The sequence below is a fragment of the Aotus nancymaae genome, unplaced genomic scaffold (genome assembly GCF_030222135.1).
Source record: "Aotus nancymaae isolate 86718 unplaced genomic scaffold, 86718_ANA_hifiasm-v0.15.2.pri h1tg000019l, whole genome shotgun sequence".
Taxonomy (NCBI): domain Eukaryota; kingdom Metazoa; phylum Chordata; class Mammalia; order Primates; family Aotidae; genus Aotus; species Aotus nancymaae.
The window spans coordinates 3420055-3440597 of NW_026988431.1; the positions used below are offsets into that span (position 1 = coordinate 3420055).

The window sequence follows — 20543 nt, forward strand, 5'->3', positions numbered from 1 at the left end:
GTGCTAAGAAATTAACTCAATGTACCTCTTTGGGACGTGAGAAGAATGGGAACTTTAATGATGCCCTATAACTGTCATATCCATGATGATAGCTAGCAGCCACCTGTGGCTATTTAAATTCAAGTTACCTGAAATAAAAAGATATCTGTATTTGAAATTAAGTTCCTTATCTGTCCTGTCACATTTCAAGCCAAATGTAGCTAATGGTTATGACACCGGACAGCACAGGTATATTTTCATCTTTGCAGAGAGTTCTATTGAACTGTGCATCTAAGACCATCTTAGAGAGTAACTACGTCATTTTTCCCAATTTCGTAACAGGGATTATGAAGTAACAGCCTCCAAAATACAGGGTTTTTAGGCTACCGGCTACCTTCCACACTCAGGTGAACTCTTTGTAGTGGTTTATACGTAAGGACCAATTGTCTTCATCTCCCCAGTTTCAAACATATTACAATGGCATTAGTTGTAATAAAATGCATGCCACTGAGACTCAGCTCAATTGAAATGAGTTTCTTCAGAATTCCAAAGGATGGTACATATTTCTCTGAAATCTGAAGTAGGGACTTGTCAGGAAAATATCTATGAGTGAGGCCTAGGAAAAAGAAGGCATTTTCTGGCTGGGTGCAGTGGCTCACGCCTGTAATCCCAGCAGTTTGGGAGGCCGAGGTGGGCCAATCATGAGGTCAGGAAATTGAGATCCTGGCTCACATGGTAAAACCCCATTTCTACTAAAAATACAAAAAATTAGTTGGGTGTGGTGGCACGCACCTGTAGTTCCAGCTACTCAGGAGGCTGAGGCAGGAGAATTGCTTGAATCCAGGAGGCGGAGGTTGCAGTGAGCCGAGATTGCGCCACTGCACTCCAGCCTGGGCAACAGAGCAAGACTCCAACTCAAAAAAAAAAAAGAAGGCATTTTCTGAAATTAATAAATGTATTTCCTTGTTTTTTGTCACACCTTGTTCCAGAGATGTGTCCCTAGGCTACTGTGTGTGGAATGAGGTCTGGACGGAACCTAACACTAAATTGAGGGATACTGAAAGTCCTGATACTCTGAGAGCTTCCCCACACATCTTTAGAGGTTCAATGAGGGAACCATTGTTTTTTAAACAAATATAACGTGTTGATGATGCAACGTTAGACCCACTGTGGGATCAGAAATAAGAAGGTCCAGGTGCTGCCTTTATGCACAAACTCTTCTGCCTTCGCCTAACTGCAGAGTCATATGGGAAAACAAGAAAGGGATTGCACACCTTCCCATCACAAACTCCCGGCCTTCCAGTGGTTTTATTACATCATTCCCCTACTTACAATTTGCCAGTGACTCAAAGAATTTAGCCGAAACTGGCACTTAAGGCTCCCATAATCTGATTACCTTTCTGCTGAACAAAACTTTTATCAGAAACCCTTTGACCTGATAACTGCTGGCTTTCCTACCACCAAAATTTCTACCCCACTACCCGATCTAGCAGGTATATTTTAAGGTCAAGAAGAACATCTTCGAGGCAGCCTACCCAGCTCCTGGAAAGAGTTCAGTGCCTTCACTGTTGGCTGTGAGGTTTACATGAAGGAGGGAAGAGACTCCAAGAATGATGTCTGAAAGGGTGCCTGGTGTCTGACGCTGCCCTTCAGGAGGGGTCCAAGGTGGCTCAAATATTGCCTGCTTTGGCCATGGCTGACAGTGCTGAAGAACTGCCTCTGCATGGTTGGTAGACACATACCCCAGGCAGGCACTTGCCAGCTTACCTTTGCTTCCTTGAAGAAAGCGGAGTAGCGCGGCCCTGGGGCTAACAAGTGAACAATGGTGCCTGCCTTTAATCACACCCAGCCTTTCAGACCCAGGTCAAGTGTTTTCTCTTTTGGAAAGTCATCCACACCCGCCACCACCAGCTCCACCAACAGTGCTCTGCCTCTGTTTTTAACCATCTTTATTGTGAGGTGTCCTTTTAAATGGGACTATATTTACTCTGTTCTGCAGATAAGTTTCCTAAACCTTCTAAAACCTTGCTCATATTTGTTATACTGGATTTAAAGTCAATAGATGGGAGTTTTGAACCCAGTAAATGGCATTTCTTTGCAGTGGGAAATCAAGTACTTTGACCTCCTGAGTTAAATTCTTCATTTGTAACCTCACTTGTTTAGGCTAGATTAGTGTTTCTCTCCATGGTTCCACGTCGGAATCATCTGGGGATCTTTTAAAACAATGATGATGCCAAAGCCCTAACCCAGGGCAATGAGTCAGAATTTCTAGGTGCTTGGCTCAGGCATTGGAATTCTTCTAAAACTTCTCAGGTGATCCTAACGTGCAGCCAGGGTTAGAAAAACAAACTGAGTTCAGGAAGGGACTTATCCTACATGGATTGGAGAACTCAATAGGAAAAAATGTAGTAGTTAGAGATGGGGCATGGCAGTACTGGACAGGGCAGTCAGGCCCATAGGCGATGCTTCTCATCTTTGCTTTGAGCTGTAACTAGAAAAACTGCAAACTGCATTACAACCAGAACCTTATTATGTATGTATGCATGCATGTACAATCAAGCCCAACCCAAATAATTTCACATATGACTCAAACTCTAACACCATTTGGAGATGAGGCAGGAATCATAAACATAACTGGCTGCAGGGCATTTAATTGTGATTGTATAAATTCTTCCTGAAAAATAATTTTAGATTAATTTTTAAGTGTACAAGTTCCTGTCTTTTTAAAGGGTAGAAATCCTTTGCCAATTCCCAAGGGGACAGTAAGCTTAAAGGAAGACGTGTCTGAAAGACCTGAGGAGCAGGTTTCCTGAGAAAGCTGTATTTCTAAAGTTTTGACCCTACAAGGCAACATGAGGAGTGAGTTCAAGGAGACAAATGTGAGAAAGCATATCTCCCTTTAGATAATCTAGCAAAGATGTTAAGAAGGCAAATAGTTCCTTAGATCAGAATTAACAGTTGTGGATAGCCTTCCCTTCAGAAAATCGCAATGCTGAACAGATATTACACAAACAATTTATCCCTGCCACTTAATTTCTCTTCCTAGGATCTGTGATATTTTTCTTTTTTATTCCATTAAACAAATATACATCGAGCATCACCTACACACCAGACCTGAAGAAACACTATTTTTAATATGCTCAAAATTTGAGTCTTTTCTTGATACAATAACATCTGCTTTAACAGGAATCAGTATGTAAAAATGACAATTTTTAAAGGATTATATAAAAGGTATTATTCCAGAAGATTTGCTGTGGAATCCCTTTTAAAAATGACGTTCAGAAAAAGGTAACACTGAAATTTATTACAGTCGAAGAAAATCACTATAAATTATATAATCAATTATAAATCAATTATAAATCCATGAACTCGGTCATTGTTTAACAAAGCTCCTCTTTGCCAGAAAATCCCCACGGAGAACAAACCATCATAAAGATCCACACAGTCCCAACCAAGCTCACTGGAAAAATCACCTGAAAAACACTGGTGGAAAAGAGAAAGACGTCCATACCACGATATGAGAGCTAATTTAATGTGCTCTTTAACAAAAATTAAATAAAACAACATGACCCAATTTTTCTTTCATGTTGTGGGGAAAAATAACATTCATATAAAGCTACAAAGCTAGTAGTAGAAAACCAGAAGTATAGCTTAGCTTTCTATGATGGCAAGCCAAACACACTTCCTGCTAATCAAAGTGATTCTTTTTTTATTTTTTTTTCTTTGAGATGGAGTCTTGCTCTGTCACCCAGGCTGGAGTGCAATGGTGCCATCTTGGCTCACTGCAACCTCTGCCTCCCGGGTTCAAGCGATTATCTTGCCTCGGCCTCCTGAGTAGCTGGGATTACAGATGCCTGCCATCATGCCAGGCTAATTTTTGTATTTCTTAGTAAAGACGGGGTTTCACCATGTTGGTCAGGCTGGTCTCGAACTCCTGACCTCTGGTGACCCACTCGCCTCGGCCTCCCCAAGTGCTGAGATTACCGGCATGAGCCACCATGCCCAGTGTCTTCTCTGTATCTTTATTCAGACCTTCATGTTTAAGAAGTTCTGAGAAAGGAAGCCAAAGATAATTATACCTGACCTCTATGTCTATATGATGAAGAAGTACACTTCCTATGTAAAGATGCCCAGATCTCTGATTAGGTGAGGCAACTTGAAGTTCTAGTGAAGAGCAAAACTACAGGACTGAACTGGCATAGCCTTTTACAGCAGCCTTTTATGGCAGCATTTGTCTATTGACAATGGTGACATAACTTCCAAGAGGGAAGACCACACAGAGTACAAAAGAGAAGCGGTGCCCATAAGAAAAGGGGAAAAGTAAAATGACTCATTACATAGTCTGAACTCTCTTATGACTGGTGGACAAAACCCTCAAAGAGGAAATTCTCTAGTCTTAAATAGGGCTTTTAGTGTTTGAGGCAAGAAAAATCCGTCGCTGGGGACTACACTGCCGCCAACCACCTCTTTGACAATTTAGGTCTGAAAATTCAAGGACACTGTAGATTTTTATCTTAGATTTACTTACAAATTAAGCAGTGAGGGAGCACAATGACTAAAAATAGAAACATGAAAAGATGAATTAATGATACTTTACTATGTGTCAGTGGATGGGCAGTCCTATTACAGCCTGGGCGGATGATTTCATCTTTCTGGGGCTCCATTTTCACATCTGTAAAACAGGATAATTATATCCATCTCAATGAGTTATTTTCAAGGTTACACATGGTATGCAAGTGAAATTGTTTAGAAAATAATGAAGCTCTCCATTACTGTGAGATTATTAAAAGATTGTTATAACTAGACATGGTCAATATGTTTTCTTGAAAGTTATCAGACTAGACATTTTTCCCTCTGGTTCTCTTTCACCCGAATGTCTCAATCATAGCAAAATTATTCAAATCACTTCTCTTTTCTGCTTTCCTGGTACTAATTTTCTATCTGCCTGCAGAAGTAGACAAATGACTGTTTTCATGACTTTTTTTTACTATTATTTAACAGCTATTTTAACAACGAAAGACATTTTATATATTCCCAAAAGGTATGCACCAAAAAGGGTGTGGGCAGAAATGTGGACACAGTCAGGACCTTTCATTGCATCTTGGTCACCACCAATAAAGTACACAGAAGCATATAGCGAACTGAGGTCTAAGTGGCTGCTTTCAACCAGCACAATCTGCTGAGTTTGATCACCCCATTTTCTTGTAACTTCAGGACACATCAATTTAGAGAGCACAAGAGCCAAGTTAGCCTCCCCGGTCATCTTAAGCAACATGGGAAGGTAATTTAAGAAAAGTGACACCCTATCGATCACTTTCCCAAGCTTTTCAGGGACTCACTCCAAAGACTTTCTTGATGATAAATTTTATTAAAGTGCTGATCACAATCAAAACAGTACATTGTATCAGAGGTCAATCATTGTTTTGCACTTCCTTTCCCAGAACTTATTAAAGATGTACGTCTGAAGAAAGATATAAAGAAGAACAAAATTGTTTTGGCTGGCAGAAAATGACTTATACAGACATCTAATACTTAGTCAAGTTGCTTTTATATGAAATAATTTCTACCTTGGGAGTAACAAAGCCAATAGGCTTGGCTCATAGATGGCTAACTATAGCTACAGCAGTTATTTAGTAAGTTAACATATTCTCTCCTATCCCCTGAAGACACCTCAGGCATCTCATTAATAAACTGATAACGGGATACTCAGAGTTTGTGAAAATGCTTTGTAAAGTGTTGAATAAATTTAAGTGATTATCTAATTACCACAAATATTCTCACCAACATCATCATTAAAATCTTGAAAGATAAGTGCTTTCACAGTTTTGAAACCTACAATAACATGTTAAATTAAAAGCATTATATTTCAACCATTTCCAGTGAGTGCTACAGAATATTAAGACTTAAGAATATTAAAATTCTGGCCAGGTGCAGTGGCTCATGCCTGTAATTCCAGCACTTTGAGAAGCCGAGGTGGGCAGATCGCCTGAGGTCAGAAGTTTGAGAACAGCCTGGCCGATACGGCGAAACCCTGTCTCTACTAAAAATATAGAAATTAGCCAGGCGTGGTGGTGGGCGCCTGTAATCCCAGCTATTCAGGAGGCTGAGGCAAGAGAATCACTTGAACTCGAGAGGCAGAGGTTGCAGGGAGCCGAGATCACGTCATTACACTCCAGCCTGGATGACAAGAGCAAAAGTCTGTCTCAAAAAAAAAAAAATTAAAATTCTTATTTCATCTCCTTTTCCTCTATAGACAGAGAAGGTAGGGCATTGCCAGTCCAAATCTATGTCACATTATGATGTCAGTGGTAGCTCCAGAATTCCCATAGAGGAGGGGCCACATGGGTGATAACCTGGCTGGAAGGGAGGCAGGAGACACATCTGGAAGCTCTGCTTGTGTTAGAGAACACTACTTGTGGTACCTACACTGCATGTATATTCCAGATGGATGGAGACTATGGCGGAGGAAAAGGCCGAAGGCCACCTTCAAGACCTTCCTTGGAAACCTGCTTTTATTAAGTACCCATGTAAGATAGGCTTCATATTTAAGTCTCCTTAGCGTGTGTCATTTTAACAGGGCTTTCCAAAAGTACATCCGGGGGTCACCTTTGCAACATGGGATTATTTGCCCTCAGGTAGGTAGAAGAGTATCTTCAGGCACTCTCCATTGCACCGAGACCCCTTCAGCCATCCCTATTCCAGCAATCCCAAGGACTGAGATAATCTATGATTCATAAGGAGGAAAGGCAGGAGTGGCAAAAAATTGTCCTGTGTCAGATGGTGTGATTTACTTTATGACTTTGTCTGGCCTCTGTAGTCATAATGCACTGAGCCTTCTGCAAAGGATTCACACATGAGAGGATAAATGAATCAAAGGTGGAGCTGGTGGTGGAGAGAAAATCAAGCTTAACACCCACACTCCACAGCTCCCCAAAATTCACAGAAACAAGACTGCAGAAACAGCAAGTCTCCACTGTAAAGAGCAATTTGCACAAAGCAGATCACACGAGATTTTCCACAAGCCTATGGTTCTGTCAATGCCACAGGTGGCTTTAAGCCACTGACATTCACACTTGGTGGTGAGGTAAGCCATCTAGGAGAAAAAAAAAGGTAGCACTCCTAGCCTTGTATCTAAAAGCAAGTTTCCTCGGCCTTTAAAAGCAATGAATTCCAAACAGCAACAAACACAACACATAAACAAAAACAATTAGTGAGAATGTGTGTGAAGAGCTATGGCAAAATCACACAGACGTTTCTCCCTCAAAGAGTTTTCATTCTAATAAGAGTTTAAAACACACAGAGATAGCGCAGGTAGCTTGGCAAGCAAGGACATATGAATGAGGATGCAAGACTTGTTAGAAAGGCTATGGGCAGGAGAAAGAATCGCAGTGGGCTGGATAATCAAGGAAGACCCAATAGAAGAAGTAACATTTAGACCAGGCATTATTTCAAAGGGTGGAGCTGTTGTAGGGCACAGGTAGAGAATGGTAAAACTCAGGGCAAGTGGTGGAGAATGGTCACAAGCTAGAAAATTTGTAAGCAAAAATGATGTGTGAGGCAGCTGGGTTCAAGTGGAGCCAGGGCATGAGGGATGCCAAGGCTGGAACAGAAGATGGGTAAGAGGTATGGCTTCATCTGCATGTGCAGTCATCAAACTGGTCCTGTGTCTCATCTACACAAGGCATTCTCTTATAAGCCAAGGGACACTGAGGCAGTCCCCATGCTCAAAGAGGAAGGGAAGGCCCCGTGATGATCTAGGATTCGTAGAATCCATGGAAGGCTTTCTAGCAGCTGCCAGCTATTCAGAATGCTGTCTAGGAGGAGATTTAACTGATGGCAATGGCTGTGTTATTGACAGAGAAGGAACAAAACATGTCCATAAGCAGAAACCAATTAGGTGATTTTTACCGATGACAAAAATAAGAGTTCAGCTTTCTGTTACTGTAGCATAATTCAAGGGCAAACATAAAAGCGAATGGTTATGGTTTTGTGTAACTTTTCTGATGAATAACTTGAGATTTGATGCAACAGGAAGCAACATGAGACATGAGTTGCAATGGAAAGTTTTATGGTTTTTTTTTTTTCTTGCCAAGTATAGTTCGGATGTCAAACACAAAACAAAAAATGTCAGAAAATGAAATTATTTGGAAATATTAGAAACTGCCTGTAAGGACTGGTTATTGTGGCCACTATGTTACTTAAGAGTATTAGTAACTGACAGAGACCCATAATTCTGGAAGGCAAAAGTAACCAAGGCACAAAAAGCTGCCTTATGGTATCAAAATAAAGAAGCAAATCAATGAGAAAGACTACAGTGGCACTCTCAGCACAGTCTAAAACAAATGTTGAGCGATTCAAGAAAGAATTAGTGAGTCTTTCCTCAGCATCAGACAAATAAGTTCCTCAAGACAAAAGAGAAGGATTAAAAATGTTGAAGAGTAAAACCACTTCCTGAAAACCTGTCATCGAATCATTAATTTATTGAGTACCTACTTTGTATGGAGCAGAGTGCTACATATTTTAAGAAATGCTGAGGTCTAATAGCTCCGGAATGAATTAAGGCCTACATATGTCAAGACAATCTGTGAGTGAATGCCTAATGAGGTAAAAACATGATTAATGCATTGAGTTCAGCATAGAAATGGGTCCTTGGGTTCTACAGTTCACCATGGTCAAGGGAAGGACAATCAGTGGACAAAAGACTCATGAAGGATGATTGGGGAAACAGACTGGTTAAAAACTGACTCATTTAGTTGACTTGCCACCAGTGCCTTCTGTCTTCTGCTAGCTTTTGCATGTTATCATAGTTACCATGCAGTTAAAACAGCTTAGGAGGAGTCAAAAGACTCTTATAAAAATAAGTACAACTCTTCCTTGAATCCTTCTCTTCTTCACTGACAGAAACGAGCCTGATGTGATCCACTAAAACCACTGCAGATCATTTGGTTACTCTTTGGAACATGATTTAACGCTATTACAGCAGTATTTCTCAAACTGCAATGTGTACAGGAATCACCTGGGGACCTTGTCAAAGTGTACATTCTGTTGCAGGAGGGGAGGGGCCCACAATTCTCATTTCCAATAAATCATCAGTGATGCTGATGCTGCTGGTCCCTGGATCTCCTAGGAGCAGCAAGGTATTAGAACATCTTCAGATGCTGTTATCAGAAGATGTTAGGAAACCTCATTTTCAAGGTCAGAATGCTGGAGCTCAAGATTCGGGCCTCGATGCGTATACTAACTCATGAAATGTAATAGGAAGGAATGAGGCTTCTGAAGTAGTAAGAAAGTAGAATGAACAAAGGCCTAAGAGAACAGAAATTTATTCTAACAATATAAATTATAAAAATAAAAGTAGGAGTACCCAAAGGGATTAAGATTATTAGATTTTACGACAATGCAATTTAAGGAACTGCAAAATAATGAATATAAAATATGTTGCTATTAGATTTTTTCATTTTCACATACTTGAAGGACAAATTATATCTTTCCTTCTTTTCTTTTCTTTCTTTCTTTCCTTCCCCCCTCCCCCCAATACTATGAGCTTTAGAGAATGGGATGAAAATCCAACATGTAGTAACGGGGTAGTCACTCACAGCAAAAGTTGAAAGATTCCTAGTCTATGCTAGCAAGTGTCTAAACACTCTACAGAAGTGCCATTATGGGAACCAGCAGCTACTCCCCTGTCTAAAACAGCAGTCTGAAAACTGCCAATCTGTTGCAAATTCTGTCTTTTCTGAGAATATTTTAAGAAAAGTGGTGGAGAAATATTTGAAGGGTAACAGAACACTAATTATATCTATACCCATGCTATAATGGATAGTTTCCCTTTTTTTCCCAACAATATAAAAGTTCCTTTAGGCTTATTTCTCCTAGGCACAGCAGAGCATTTCATAATTTTCTACCTTAGGAAAAGCTTTCACAGACACGGTTACCAGTTCAGAGGAAGGGGAGAATGAAAACACCATAATTAACCAAAGAGAAATAATATTACCCCTGAAACCAAGTTAAGCCTTTTCTTTAGCAAGGAGTGAGCTCTAGCTAAAGTAAACATGCTATTTACTCAGGATGTATGCTCAGATACCTGTAGTAGGAAATTCTCAAAATAGCTATGGTTTTTTTCTTTTCTTTTTTTCATAGTAGTCATCTCCAACAAACACCAGTGGAAGTTTGTGGTATTTCTCAGTTCTTACCTGTTAGGACTTTTGTTAGTTTTCTATTTTGATTAGCTAAAGATTAAGTAAAGATTTTCTAACTCAACTTCAATGATTTATTCTACTAACAAAGTAGTAGAGGGATAAGAGTGAATAAAATCTTTTAAGCAGGGCATGGTGGTTCACGTCTGTAATCCCAGCACTTTGGGAGGCCAAGGTGAGCAGATCACGATGTCAGGAGTTCAAGACCAGCCTGACCGACATGGTGAAACCCCATCTCTTTAAAAAAAAAAAAAAGAGAGAGAGAGAAAAAAATGTTTCAGAAGAGAAAATACTGGAACTCTTATCTAGTCCAATTCTTGTCAATGTATGGAAGGAAAAGGAAACCCAGCAGGAAGAAAGCCAGCCTGGTCACCCGGACACCTCGATTCCTGGTACAACCTTAAGTCTTTACCAGCTGTCTCCCGCGTAGAGTCTTTTTAGTCTCAAACTAAGGGTCAGAGCCAGGTTATCTTTCATCCAAGTTGAAGGTCTGTGATAATTACATCTTTGCAACTTCTTTTCTACTTGGCAAGGGGCTCTAAAGTAGGAAAATGAGGAGGGGTTTAGCTAGACCTGGGGGAAAAATATTTTGGTTTTGTGAAATAACAATGCAGATTTCAGTCTCTGTTTGTGATCAGGGGAAGGAGGAGGAGGCATCTTTTAACATTTATTTTCTAAACCAACAAACAAATCCTACCATTCCTCAAAGACTCAGGTCTTTGGAATCTGAAGCTTGCAAATTTCAGGGGCACTCTTTAAGAATAAGAATACAAAATTAAGAATAAAGTTAATATTTATTTAAAATTAAAATGGTATACAGGACGGGTGCAGCGGCTTATGCCTGTGATCCTAACACTTTGGGAGGCAGAGGTGGAAGGATTCCTTGGAGCCCCAGAGTTAAAGACCAGCCCGGGTACATAGTAAGATACCATCTCTACAAAAAATTTTTAAAAAGTTAGCTGGGCATGGTGGGGCATGCCTTTAGTCTCAGCTACTCTAGAGGATTACTTGAGCCCAGGAATCCAAGGCTATAGTGAGTTATGATCATGCAACTGCTTTCCAGACTGAGTGACAGAGTGAGATCTCATCTCTGGGGAAAAAAAAAAAAAAAAAATAGTATCATACAAAGAACAAATTTTTAAAAGCTGTAAAAACCACAAATATGAAGGGTTTTAAAAACCAATTTTTTTTTTTTTTTTTGAGACGGAGTGTCGCTCTTGTTAGCCAGGCTGGAGTGCAATGGCGCGATCTCGGCAAAAACCAATATTTTTATTAACTGACTGACATACGTACTTTTCCTATATTTTTTGGTTGCACACTCTTAGATCACCTCTTCCAATAACATTTTTAAATATTCTCTATTGAGATAATACAAAAATAATTCAGTCTTCCCTTTAGAGCTGTAGATCAGAATTTGTAATTTATTCTTGAATAATTTGGAAAAGTTCCTTTTAGCCTCATAACTCATTGAAGGTAATGTCATATAAACTTTTTGGATTGACTCCAAATTTGGAAAACTTTTATCAGGTTAATTTTATAGGTGAGCTGTAAGATTCAGAGCACTGCAAGATTTCGTAAATAATATTTAACTTGATGACACTTGTTAAGCACATTGCCAGGACCTCTCCTAGAACCAGGAGAAAGTCCTATACCAGGCTATAGGTAGCCTTGAAGATTAAGTTCAAGCACTTCATAGCAAATTCACCTGAGCCTAGCATATATACCCCCAACATATCTGATGCATCTATGAACTCTCCCAGTTCTTTAAAATAAATCGCCTGTTTTACTCAGAACTCTCTGATGGCATAACTATTCCATGATTCAGCCAAGACTATCACTTGAGGTATATACTTCATTTTCCCATTGAGGTCACAAGACAGGCATGATGCTTGACTATCTGGTGTATGAACCAAGTGTTATTTTATTACACTAAGGAAATTCGAAGGGATAATACAGGAAGAATGCCAAAATATTAGAAAAATGTTGGATATTATTATTTCTCTTAACTCCTAGTCTTCCAATACCCATGCTATAATGGACAAGCAATTTATGTCAATTAAGGCAGACTAGTCTCAGTACAGTATAACAATTAGGAGTCTAGATCCCCAAACAGACCATCTTGGTTCCAATCCCAGCCTACTCATTTGCTAACTAGGTGGATGTAGGCAAGTTTATCAACTCTGGAGGATTTATAATACGCATAATACAACCTACCCTGTAGAGTTGTTTTGAGGGTTAATACATTTGAAGTACTCAGCATGAGCCAGGCAGTAGCAAGATCTCACTAAGTGGTAGCTACTATGATTATTGGGAAATTAGTCCATGAAGTCTATTGAGTAACGCTACAGGGGGCATAAGGCCAATTCCATTTCCTTATGAAGAAAAGTTTGCAGAGTTTGGGCATGACAGGTAGTCATCCGCAAAGCAGCAATGTTACCACCCCCCACAGGAAATGAAGACTTTGTAATGATTTATACTTTAAAAAAGAGCTGCTACATCATATACTAAAAATATGCACCCAACCCATATCTTCTTTCAAAGGCATTCATGTTAGTTCAGCCAAATCCCTAGTTCTTTAAAATGAAGCAATGACAATCTTATATCTTCTAAAGCATTGGGAAGACTTTTTCCTTATTTTCTATAAAGAGGCTTGAGAAGAAGCAAGCCTCTTTTTTATTTGAACCATGGATGGTTCAAATAAAATATTTACAATAGGAGGAAAAAACATTCAGATAAACTTTGCCTTGCTCTGGTGGTCTCAATACACAAAGAAATGAAACTAAGACACTAGGAAATCTAAAAAAAAAAAAAAAAAAAGATCAGTGAAACAGCAGCTAGATCAAGTCAAATGGACAGAGCTAAAGTTCCCTTCAGGACAACACTAAGAAAAACTACATTTCCCAAAGGAAATACAGCACTGTCTACAAAGTAACTGTTATCTTTTTCTTTAACATTCAATGCTGTCTATTCCAGGGAAAAATGACACAATTAAAAAAACTAATTTCTACCTAACATCTCTGCAAAGGAATGTTGCTGCTGCAGACCCACCCCCAACATGGGAAGGCCCAAGGCAAGTGAGCAAACAGAGGCCCATTTACCATAAGTCAAAACATTTAAAGTTACAAATCAAGCTAGCAAACTGCTCAATAAAATAGGTTTTATCCTTCTGCCTTGACTGACAAATATATCTTTTCAATGTCTTGGAAGACCAGGTACAACTTTAGAACTCCTACAATATTCATAGTGCTTCCTCAGAAATGGGTGGTTTGAAGAGAGACATTATCCTGCACCCTGATAATCAATCTGCCTTCCTCTCCACTGCCTGCTCCATCAAGAGGGACCTTGTGATATGTGCGTATGTGGACAACCAAGTGCTCACTCTCTCTCTCTCTCACACACACACACACACACACACACACACACACACACACACACACACACAGCTATCCCTTGATCCACCCACAGGCACACTGTTCAACCAGTAGCAATGAAGACCTTCAGGAAGATGGCTCCAAGGATCCATGCAAACTGCAGATACCAGTTCAGGGGCTTCTGGGCAGGGGATTTGGGTTCCCAGGTAACCAAATCATAGTCTAAAAGTAAAAAGAGAGTAAGATTGGAAGGCCTAAAAGTCACCTTAGCCCATAGGCACAGCTCTGACCAGAGAAGAATGACAGCAGAGTGCCATCTAAAGCCCAGGACAGAGGCCACTTTTGTTCATATAATAGGCCTGTATTTTAGTTGTAGAGCTGAAAGAAATTGGAGGAAAATATTCCATCAGAAAAGAGAGAGAGAAAAAAGGAAAGAGCTACATGTCTTGACCTTTCCCAGATAGAATCTCCCCAGTCATAGGTACGGGCCCTCAAGCTAAATCTCTTCTAATAATGATAGCTTCAAACCTCCAAACAAAACACAGATGCTAGGAAATCCTTAAGAGTCTAAGCATGAGGCCATAAGTAGACTAAATTGACTGCATCCGAGAGGACAGTTGCTCCTTGTTGGGTGCTAAGACCTAAAAAGTTGACTGTGGCCAGTAAAAGGCAGCAGTAATCCTGATGTCATGGGTAAGGAAGAGGATCTTAACCTACTACAAGTTTTCAAATTGTCCCCTTCAAAAGTCAAACTGTCCCTTTCTTCCTGTTATGTTGATACTGCTCTTCTTGCCCTCATCAGCAGTTGTACACATTTGATTACACACAAATGATTTTCCTACATGCTTAGAATTTGGGGTTTACAATACACATCTTTGCAAATGGGGTATGTCCAACTGCTGTAAGTGGCTAAACCACAGGACCCCTACCATGGGTCCTGCCACTAAGGCACCATTATCAAACTGTGGGGTGTAGCATTTCCTTATGAAAAGGAACTCTGCCTTATCTTGATTTTCTGTGGTACAAAGATAGTCAGGAAGGAGGCAGATGATGCAAGCAAAGCAAATCAATTACATCAGGAGCACTCAACTGATGACATTAGATGGTAAGCTTCCCCACTCTCAAATCTGATATCCATTCACTCTTCCTCAGCCTCCCTCCTAACACATACGCACAGAGAGATGACAGAAAAGAACCCAGCAGCATGCAAGCAGGAGAAGCTTGGGCCACACACACATACACCCAGGCAAATCTCCAGAGAGAGCTTGAGCAGGATCCATCTTTCCATTTATAAAATAAAGATAATAAAACTTATCTTGGAGATTTCTTCCCAGGATTAAATTAGATAAGTAATGCGAAGTGGCTGGCTGAGGGTAGGTTCTCAAACGTTAATTCTCTTTCTCTTCCTTCTCCCCGACTTCTCCCTGAGATGAGCCAATCTGCTGGTACAGCATTCCAAACCCTTTTGGCATGCCAAGCAATTAAGTCTAAGAGTCATTATCTTGCCTCAGTCACAAGCGACAAGTATCTGTGGAGCAAAATATTACCAGGAAAGTAGAGAGTGCAAAATAAGCAATGGGCATTCGTGCCGCGAATGCGTATCTGTTCTACTGAAAATCGCAACTTAAATCTGCTGAAGCTGTGGGTAAGGACCTGGAGGGTAGACACTAACAAGGTACCAGAGTTATGCTTTCACGTGGAACTTGGTCAAATAACGCCATGGCTGTAGCCAGAAAGTATGTTTCCCTTGCAACCTATTTAAAACTGTTTTGGTGGTTTGCATCAGACCTAAATAATATCCACACTATTCTAGAGTAGCCAGTGGTGGCTAGAGGACCACACTTCCCTTCAACCCATCTCTGCTTCACCCGTGTAAACCAAAACATAAAACCCGACGAAGAAAGAAACTTAAAAACTGAATTCAGATTGCAGCACTTCATTAGTAATAACATTCTCTCTCCGACATCCTTCTAGAAAAAAATAAAATAAAAATAAAAGAGGAATCAGCAGCTACTGGATAATTTCTCTGGTGAATTTATTTAATGTCCTGCAGTGGCTTTCAAGGTCCTACACTAGTTCAAAATTTATGGCTAAAAGAATTGCATGAAAACTTCTAGCAGATTTCCATCGTGTTTGTCAGAAGTTGAAACATCTTTTTCCATATTTCATCGGAATACAAGAACCAATTCCATAGTTCAAAACCAGCCAAATCGCTTATTGTGATCAGAGCTAAAACTATTCTAACTGAAAGTAAAAACACCTAGTAAACAGTGACTGCTTAGTTCAATGCTCGCCCTCAGTTGCACTCGATACAGTAGGATGAAGCGGAGGCTCAGCTCAGCATTTCCTGGGTGCTAAATGATGTGGCAGGCGCTGCTGGAGACCTCGGAGATAGAGAACTGAATAAGATTGAGAGGAGGAAAGGTTTACTGGGCAAGAGAGTTCCGTAAAGATATGACTTCAGTTTGATATTGTTACCAGCTAAGTGAGAGGTCTGTATCTCATAGGAGATATTTACCTCAAACTGGGGCATTCAAAGCAGGTACCCTCAAGAAGATGACACTGGAACTAAGTCTCAAAAGATGAGTGAAAATTATCCAGGTAGCAGGAGTTCCAGACACCCTGAACAAAGGCACAGCTGCCTAAATCGCTCACACTATGTGTATGTGCAGTGACACAAACAGACTGGGCAAGTGTGGGCTGTGGTGAGATGTCAAGCAGCAGAGTCAAATCAGAACCAGGTTGGAGGCCCTTGGTAAGCCTAATTCAGGAGTTAATAATAGTAATAACAGAAGCTGATATTTATTGAGCACTTACTATTTTGCAGGCACCATGTTAAACATTTTAAAACAGTATTTTATTTAATCCTCACCATAACTCCACAATCCTCTTTTATAAAGGAGAACAGGGACAACTAGGAGGTAAAGTAACTACAACAGGCTGCACAGCCAGTAAACGCGAAGTGGGTTTGGAACCAGGGCGGCCTGATTCCAGAGTTTATACCCTTCACTCTTCTACCACCAGACTATCCTCAAAGAGAACCACTAAATGAACACATCGGGTCCATCTTGCTGGCTACAGAATGGAGAATGCAATTAAAGGCAGCCCACCTCAGGCTCTGTAATAAGGCAGGAATAGGAAAGTGAAAATAAATTGATTCAAAAATATATTCAGGGGGACCAAGAAGGAAACATTCAACATGTACATCCTCCTAGTGTATAGACAGCAACAATAAAAAGCAGGCTTTTGAAAATGAGGTGTTTTGAAAACACCAGTATTCGATAATGCTTCCAAGGATAAAAGGTTAAAACATATATCCTTTTCTTTGCTCATAACATGCTCCCAGTTGCTAAATTCAATGAAGGCAAAGACCAGGTCTGTCTTTTTCATCATCAGATGATGTCCCAGGTCTGAGTGTCCTGCCTGGCAAGAGATACTCAATAAATACGATTGAGAAGGTAGACGAAAAAGTCGCCACTTTTTGCAATGGTATCCATGAGATGCCATAGTGATTCAGAGTTAAAACTAACCTTACAGAAAAAATTAAAAAGTCATGCTCATACTTGAGTAGAAAACAGGTAGCAGTTATGTTGACTACACGGACAACAGTCATCATTAGGGGCTGCTACATTGAAAGGAAGGCAATGAGTTCAAAACGTGATTAGTATTTTGTATACACCATAACTCATTAAAAATAAGATGTTGTTAAAGGAAGTGGCCTAAAGGTGAAAATGTGTTTTATGAGGGGGGAAAAAAAGCACAAGTAGACCAAAGATCAGCTTTGAGGCCTAATGATGTCAGTCTCTTCCCCCGACAAAATAGCATGTTATTAAAGTGATTTGAAGAACCCATATTCCTAAGACACTTTTACAAATTCTCTGTCCTCAATAAGAATCTACTTTTAGGAAGCTGGAAAGTAAAAGTCATATTTTTCAGACCTGAAGAGTTACTGTACACTTTACAGTTTTCCCCAAAAGAGTAACTTCTCAGTTTTGATCATTTAGGAAGAGTGAATCTAAACGAAGTCAAAAACAAATATAAAAAAATTTTATGATATATTTCTTAGTGAAATTTGTTCTTATATTTAAATCCTCTGCATACTTGTCAAGCTACTAAACAGAAGACAGATTTTTTGGCTTTTATAGGTGACATAAAAGGAGCTTGTTGTTTTATAAACAATCTCATTCCCTCATATCTTATCTTGCATTAAGATATTTTAAAAAATGTTTTCAGTTTACCAATTGTTAGAAAAAATCAGAAACTCCTTACATGAAAAATTAAAATGTAAGTAGAATTAGGTTTCTCGTCTTCAATATATCTATCTTCAACCTTCAGCCAACTTTAAAAGTTTACTTCGACTCAAATGAATACAAATTAAAAATGATTCATTAATTCAACCATTTTGAAACTTCAATTCTATAAAAATATGAAATCTGTTGGCCTTGCAAAACTGTGTAAAAACCCAAATAAAAAGCCACCACACTTTTAAGCTAATTGTTTAAAAGTGTGTATATAGATGAAATGAAACTGACTCATGACTATTGGGTCTGGAATTTGCAAATCATAAATCTTATCCTTGTAAACAGAACCCAGCTAACAACATGAGGGCCTGCTAATTTCCTTCTTTTATAAACTGGAACATTCACAGAAAATTAAGGGTGCCATTTTAAATATTTATTAGCAAAATATAATTCAGGTTTTAAGAGTCTAGAGGAAAATGAAAGACAGTTGAACATTCTGGTACTACAATGTAGGAAAAATGCCAAGAACAAAACTCAGATTTTATTAAAACCATACAACTCAAATTTGTGTTAAGACTTTTTGCTTGCAATAGTGCTTCTTCATAATTTGATTAAAAACTTCCATCTCCATGTCACCTTTAATGTAAGCAATAATTTTTAAAAAGTTCTCAATCTACTTCATGTACTCTGAAATTTACAACAGACCGTGATGTGCATTTTTCTCTAGACAAATCTAAAGGTGAATCTGCCCTGGGTAGATAAAATGAGCACCTCAAGGTGATGTGGACTGTCAGCTCCCCTACATTTCACCCAAAGTCCACATGGCTCATCTCCAAGTCACCAGAAGTGCCGGGGAAAAGGAGTGGAGAGGCACGACACATAATATGTTAAACATGAAGATGATGTAAAATTACTCAGATTCAACCTTGCCATTTTCCTGATGAGGAAACTAAGGCCTAGAAAAAGTTCTATGACTTGCCTAAATACGCGGTTACACAGACCAGCTGCAGATACTGTTATTTGGCTCATAGCTGCAAAAAGTCTAACTTTTGGCGGGGCGCGGTGGCTCAAGCCTATAATCCCAGCACCTTGGGACGCGGAAGCGGTTGAATCACGAGGTCAAGAGATCGAGACCATCCTGGCCAACATGGTGAAATCCCGTCTCTACTAAAAATACACACATTAGCTGGGCATGGTGGTGGGCGCCTGTAATCCCAGCAACTCAGGAGGCTGAGGGAGGAGAATCGGTTGAACCTGTGAGGCAGAGTTTGCAGTGAACCGAGATCGTGCCACTGCCCTCCAGCCTTGGCGACTCAGTCTTAAAAAAAAAAAAAAAAAAGTCTAACTTTTGAGGTCTCAGTTTTACACTTTCCATAACAAATCGTTAAGAACCCCCTTTCCTGCATATATATATATATATATATGTTTTTTGTGTTTTTTTCTTCAAAATCTTCAGAGACAGCGATCAGGTGGGTAGCCTAGTTGGGATTTTTAACCCTTCGGTTTCCAAAAAACGATAATTGCAGAGAACCATCAACTCCCTGAAGACAGGACTGTCTTGTTCCAGGCAAAATCTCCAGCCCCTAGCACCTGGTAGGCATTTAGTGAAGGATTCCCGGTTTCCCCTGAGCGTCTCCACTCCCTACCCATCCGTGATGCCAAGGCGTCAGTGGAGCCAGCTAACTTTCCTTTGGAAATCGCTTATTTTCTTGAAACTTGTAACCAATAACTCCGGGCCAAGAAGCGGGCCTGAGGGCATGCGTGGCCGTGTCCAGGCGCTCAGGACTGAAGAGCTGGCCTTTGGAAGGGGTGGCTGGGAAAGAGCTGGGTGGGCGCGCGGCATCGCCACGGGCGGAGGGGCCCAGGTGTGCTGGCTGCTTTGGCAGCTCAGGCTGCCGCCCCGCGCCGCGGCTCCCGGCCGCCTTCAGATAACCAACTTCTCAAACTTCCCTTTCCGGGGGTGGGGGCTCGCCTCGAACGTGGCCCGCACAACGCCTTTCCTGCTCGCACAAAGGGGCCCGAACGTGCCCTGCGCCCCTGGCAGCTGAACTTTCCTTCTCTTTTTCAAGAAAAACTCACACATCCCCGCGGCTACGGGAGTCGGGTTGCGCGGGTGCCGCGGGGGAAACTTTCCTGGTTTCCGCCCGGGCACCGGGTGCCCGGGCCCGACTGTCAAGCGCAGCGGAGGGGCGGGGAGCCTAGGAAGACCCCTGGCGCCCCGCCGAGCCCGGGCTGGGGGCCACTCACCCGACTTCGGAACTTGCGGTGGGATCGTGCTGGCGATGCGCGTCCACAGGACGATGTGCAGCGGCCACAGGCCCCTGAGCAGCCCCCGACCCATGGCAGACCCCGCCGCTCGTCATAGACCGAGCCCCGAGCGCGGCGGACGGCGCCTTCCCGGACCCCTGGCTGCGCCTCCGCGCCGCGCCCTCCGTGGACCCCGCGCCGGGCCGGCCGCGCAGAGGTGCGGGCCAGATGTGGCGCCCGCTCGCCAGCCAGGAGGGACTGGAGGCCGGCTAGGCGCGGGGAGGCCCCCGGCGGCCGAGGAAAGCAGCGCAGGAGGCCGGCTCCTGTCCCGAGCGGGTGCACGCGCGGGGGTGTCGTCGCTCCGTGCGCGCGAGTGACTCACTCAACTTCAACTCGGCGCTGCGGGGGAAACAGGAAACTCCTCGCCAACAGCTGGGCAGGACCTCGCTCCGCCGACAGCCTTCTGCGCTCCTCCGCGCCCGGCCCCGGCGCTCTCGTAGCTGCCAATC

General features: G+C 41.4%; 1 protein-coding gene across 4 annotated transcripts in view; it reads right to left on the minus strand.

The window, feature by feature from the left end:
* The window catches only part of TGFBR2 (transforming growth factor beta receptor 2), an 86395-nt gene extending 65986 nt beyond the window's left edge, over positions 1-20409 (minus strand). Inside the window, exons 1-2 of one of the 4 annotated variants that reach the window (XM_064378588.1) lie at positions 20035-20409; positions 4577-4651 (exon numbers count right to left, since the gene is read on the minus strand). In XM_064378588.1, the coding sequence (XP_064234658.1) occupies positions 4577-4651; positions 20035-20128 (169 nt within the window). In that variant the 5' untranslated portion in view covers positions 20129-20409. The remainder of the gene's footprint in view (positions 1-4576; positions 4652-20034) is intronic. The other 3 variants (XM_064378589.1, XM_021666435.2, XM_064378590.1) reach the window with 3 other exon arrangements.
* Between the last annotated feature and the right edge of the window lie 134 nt (positions 20410-20543).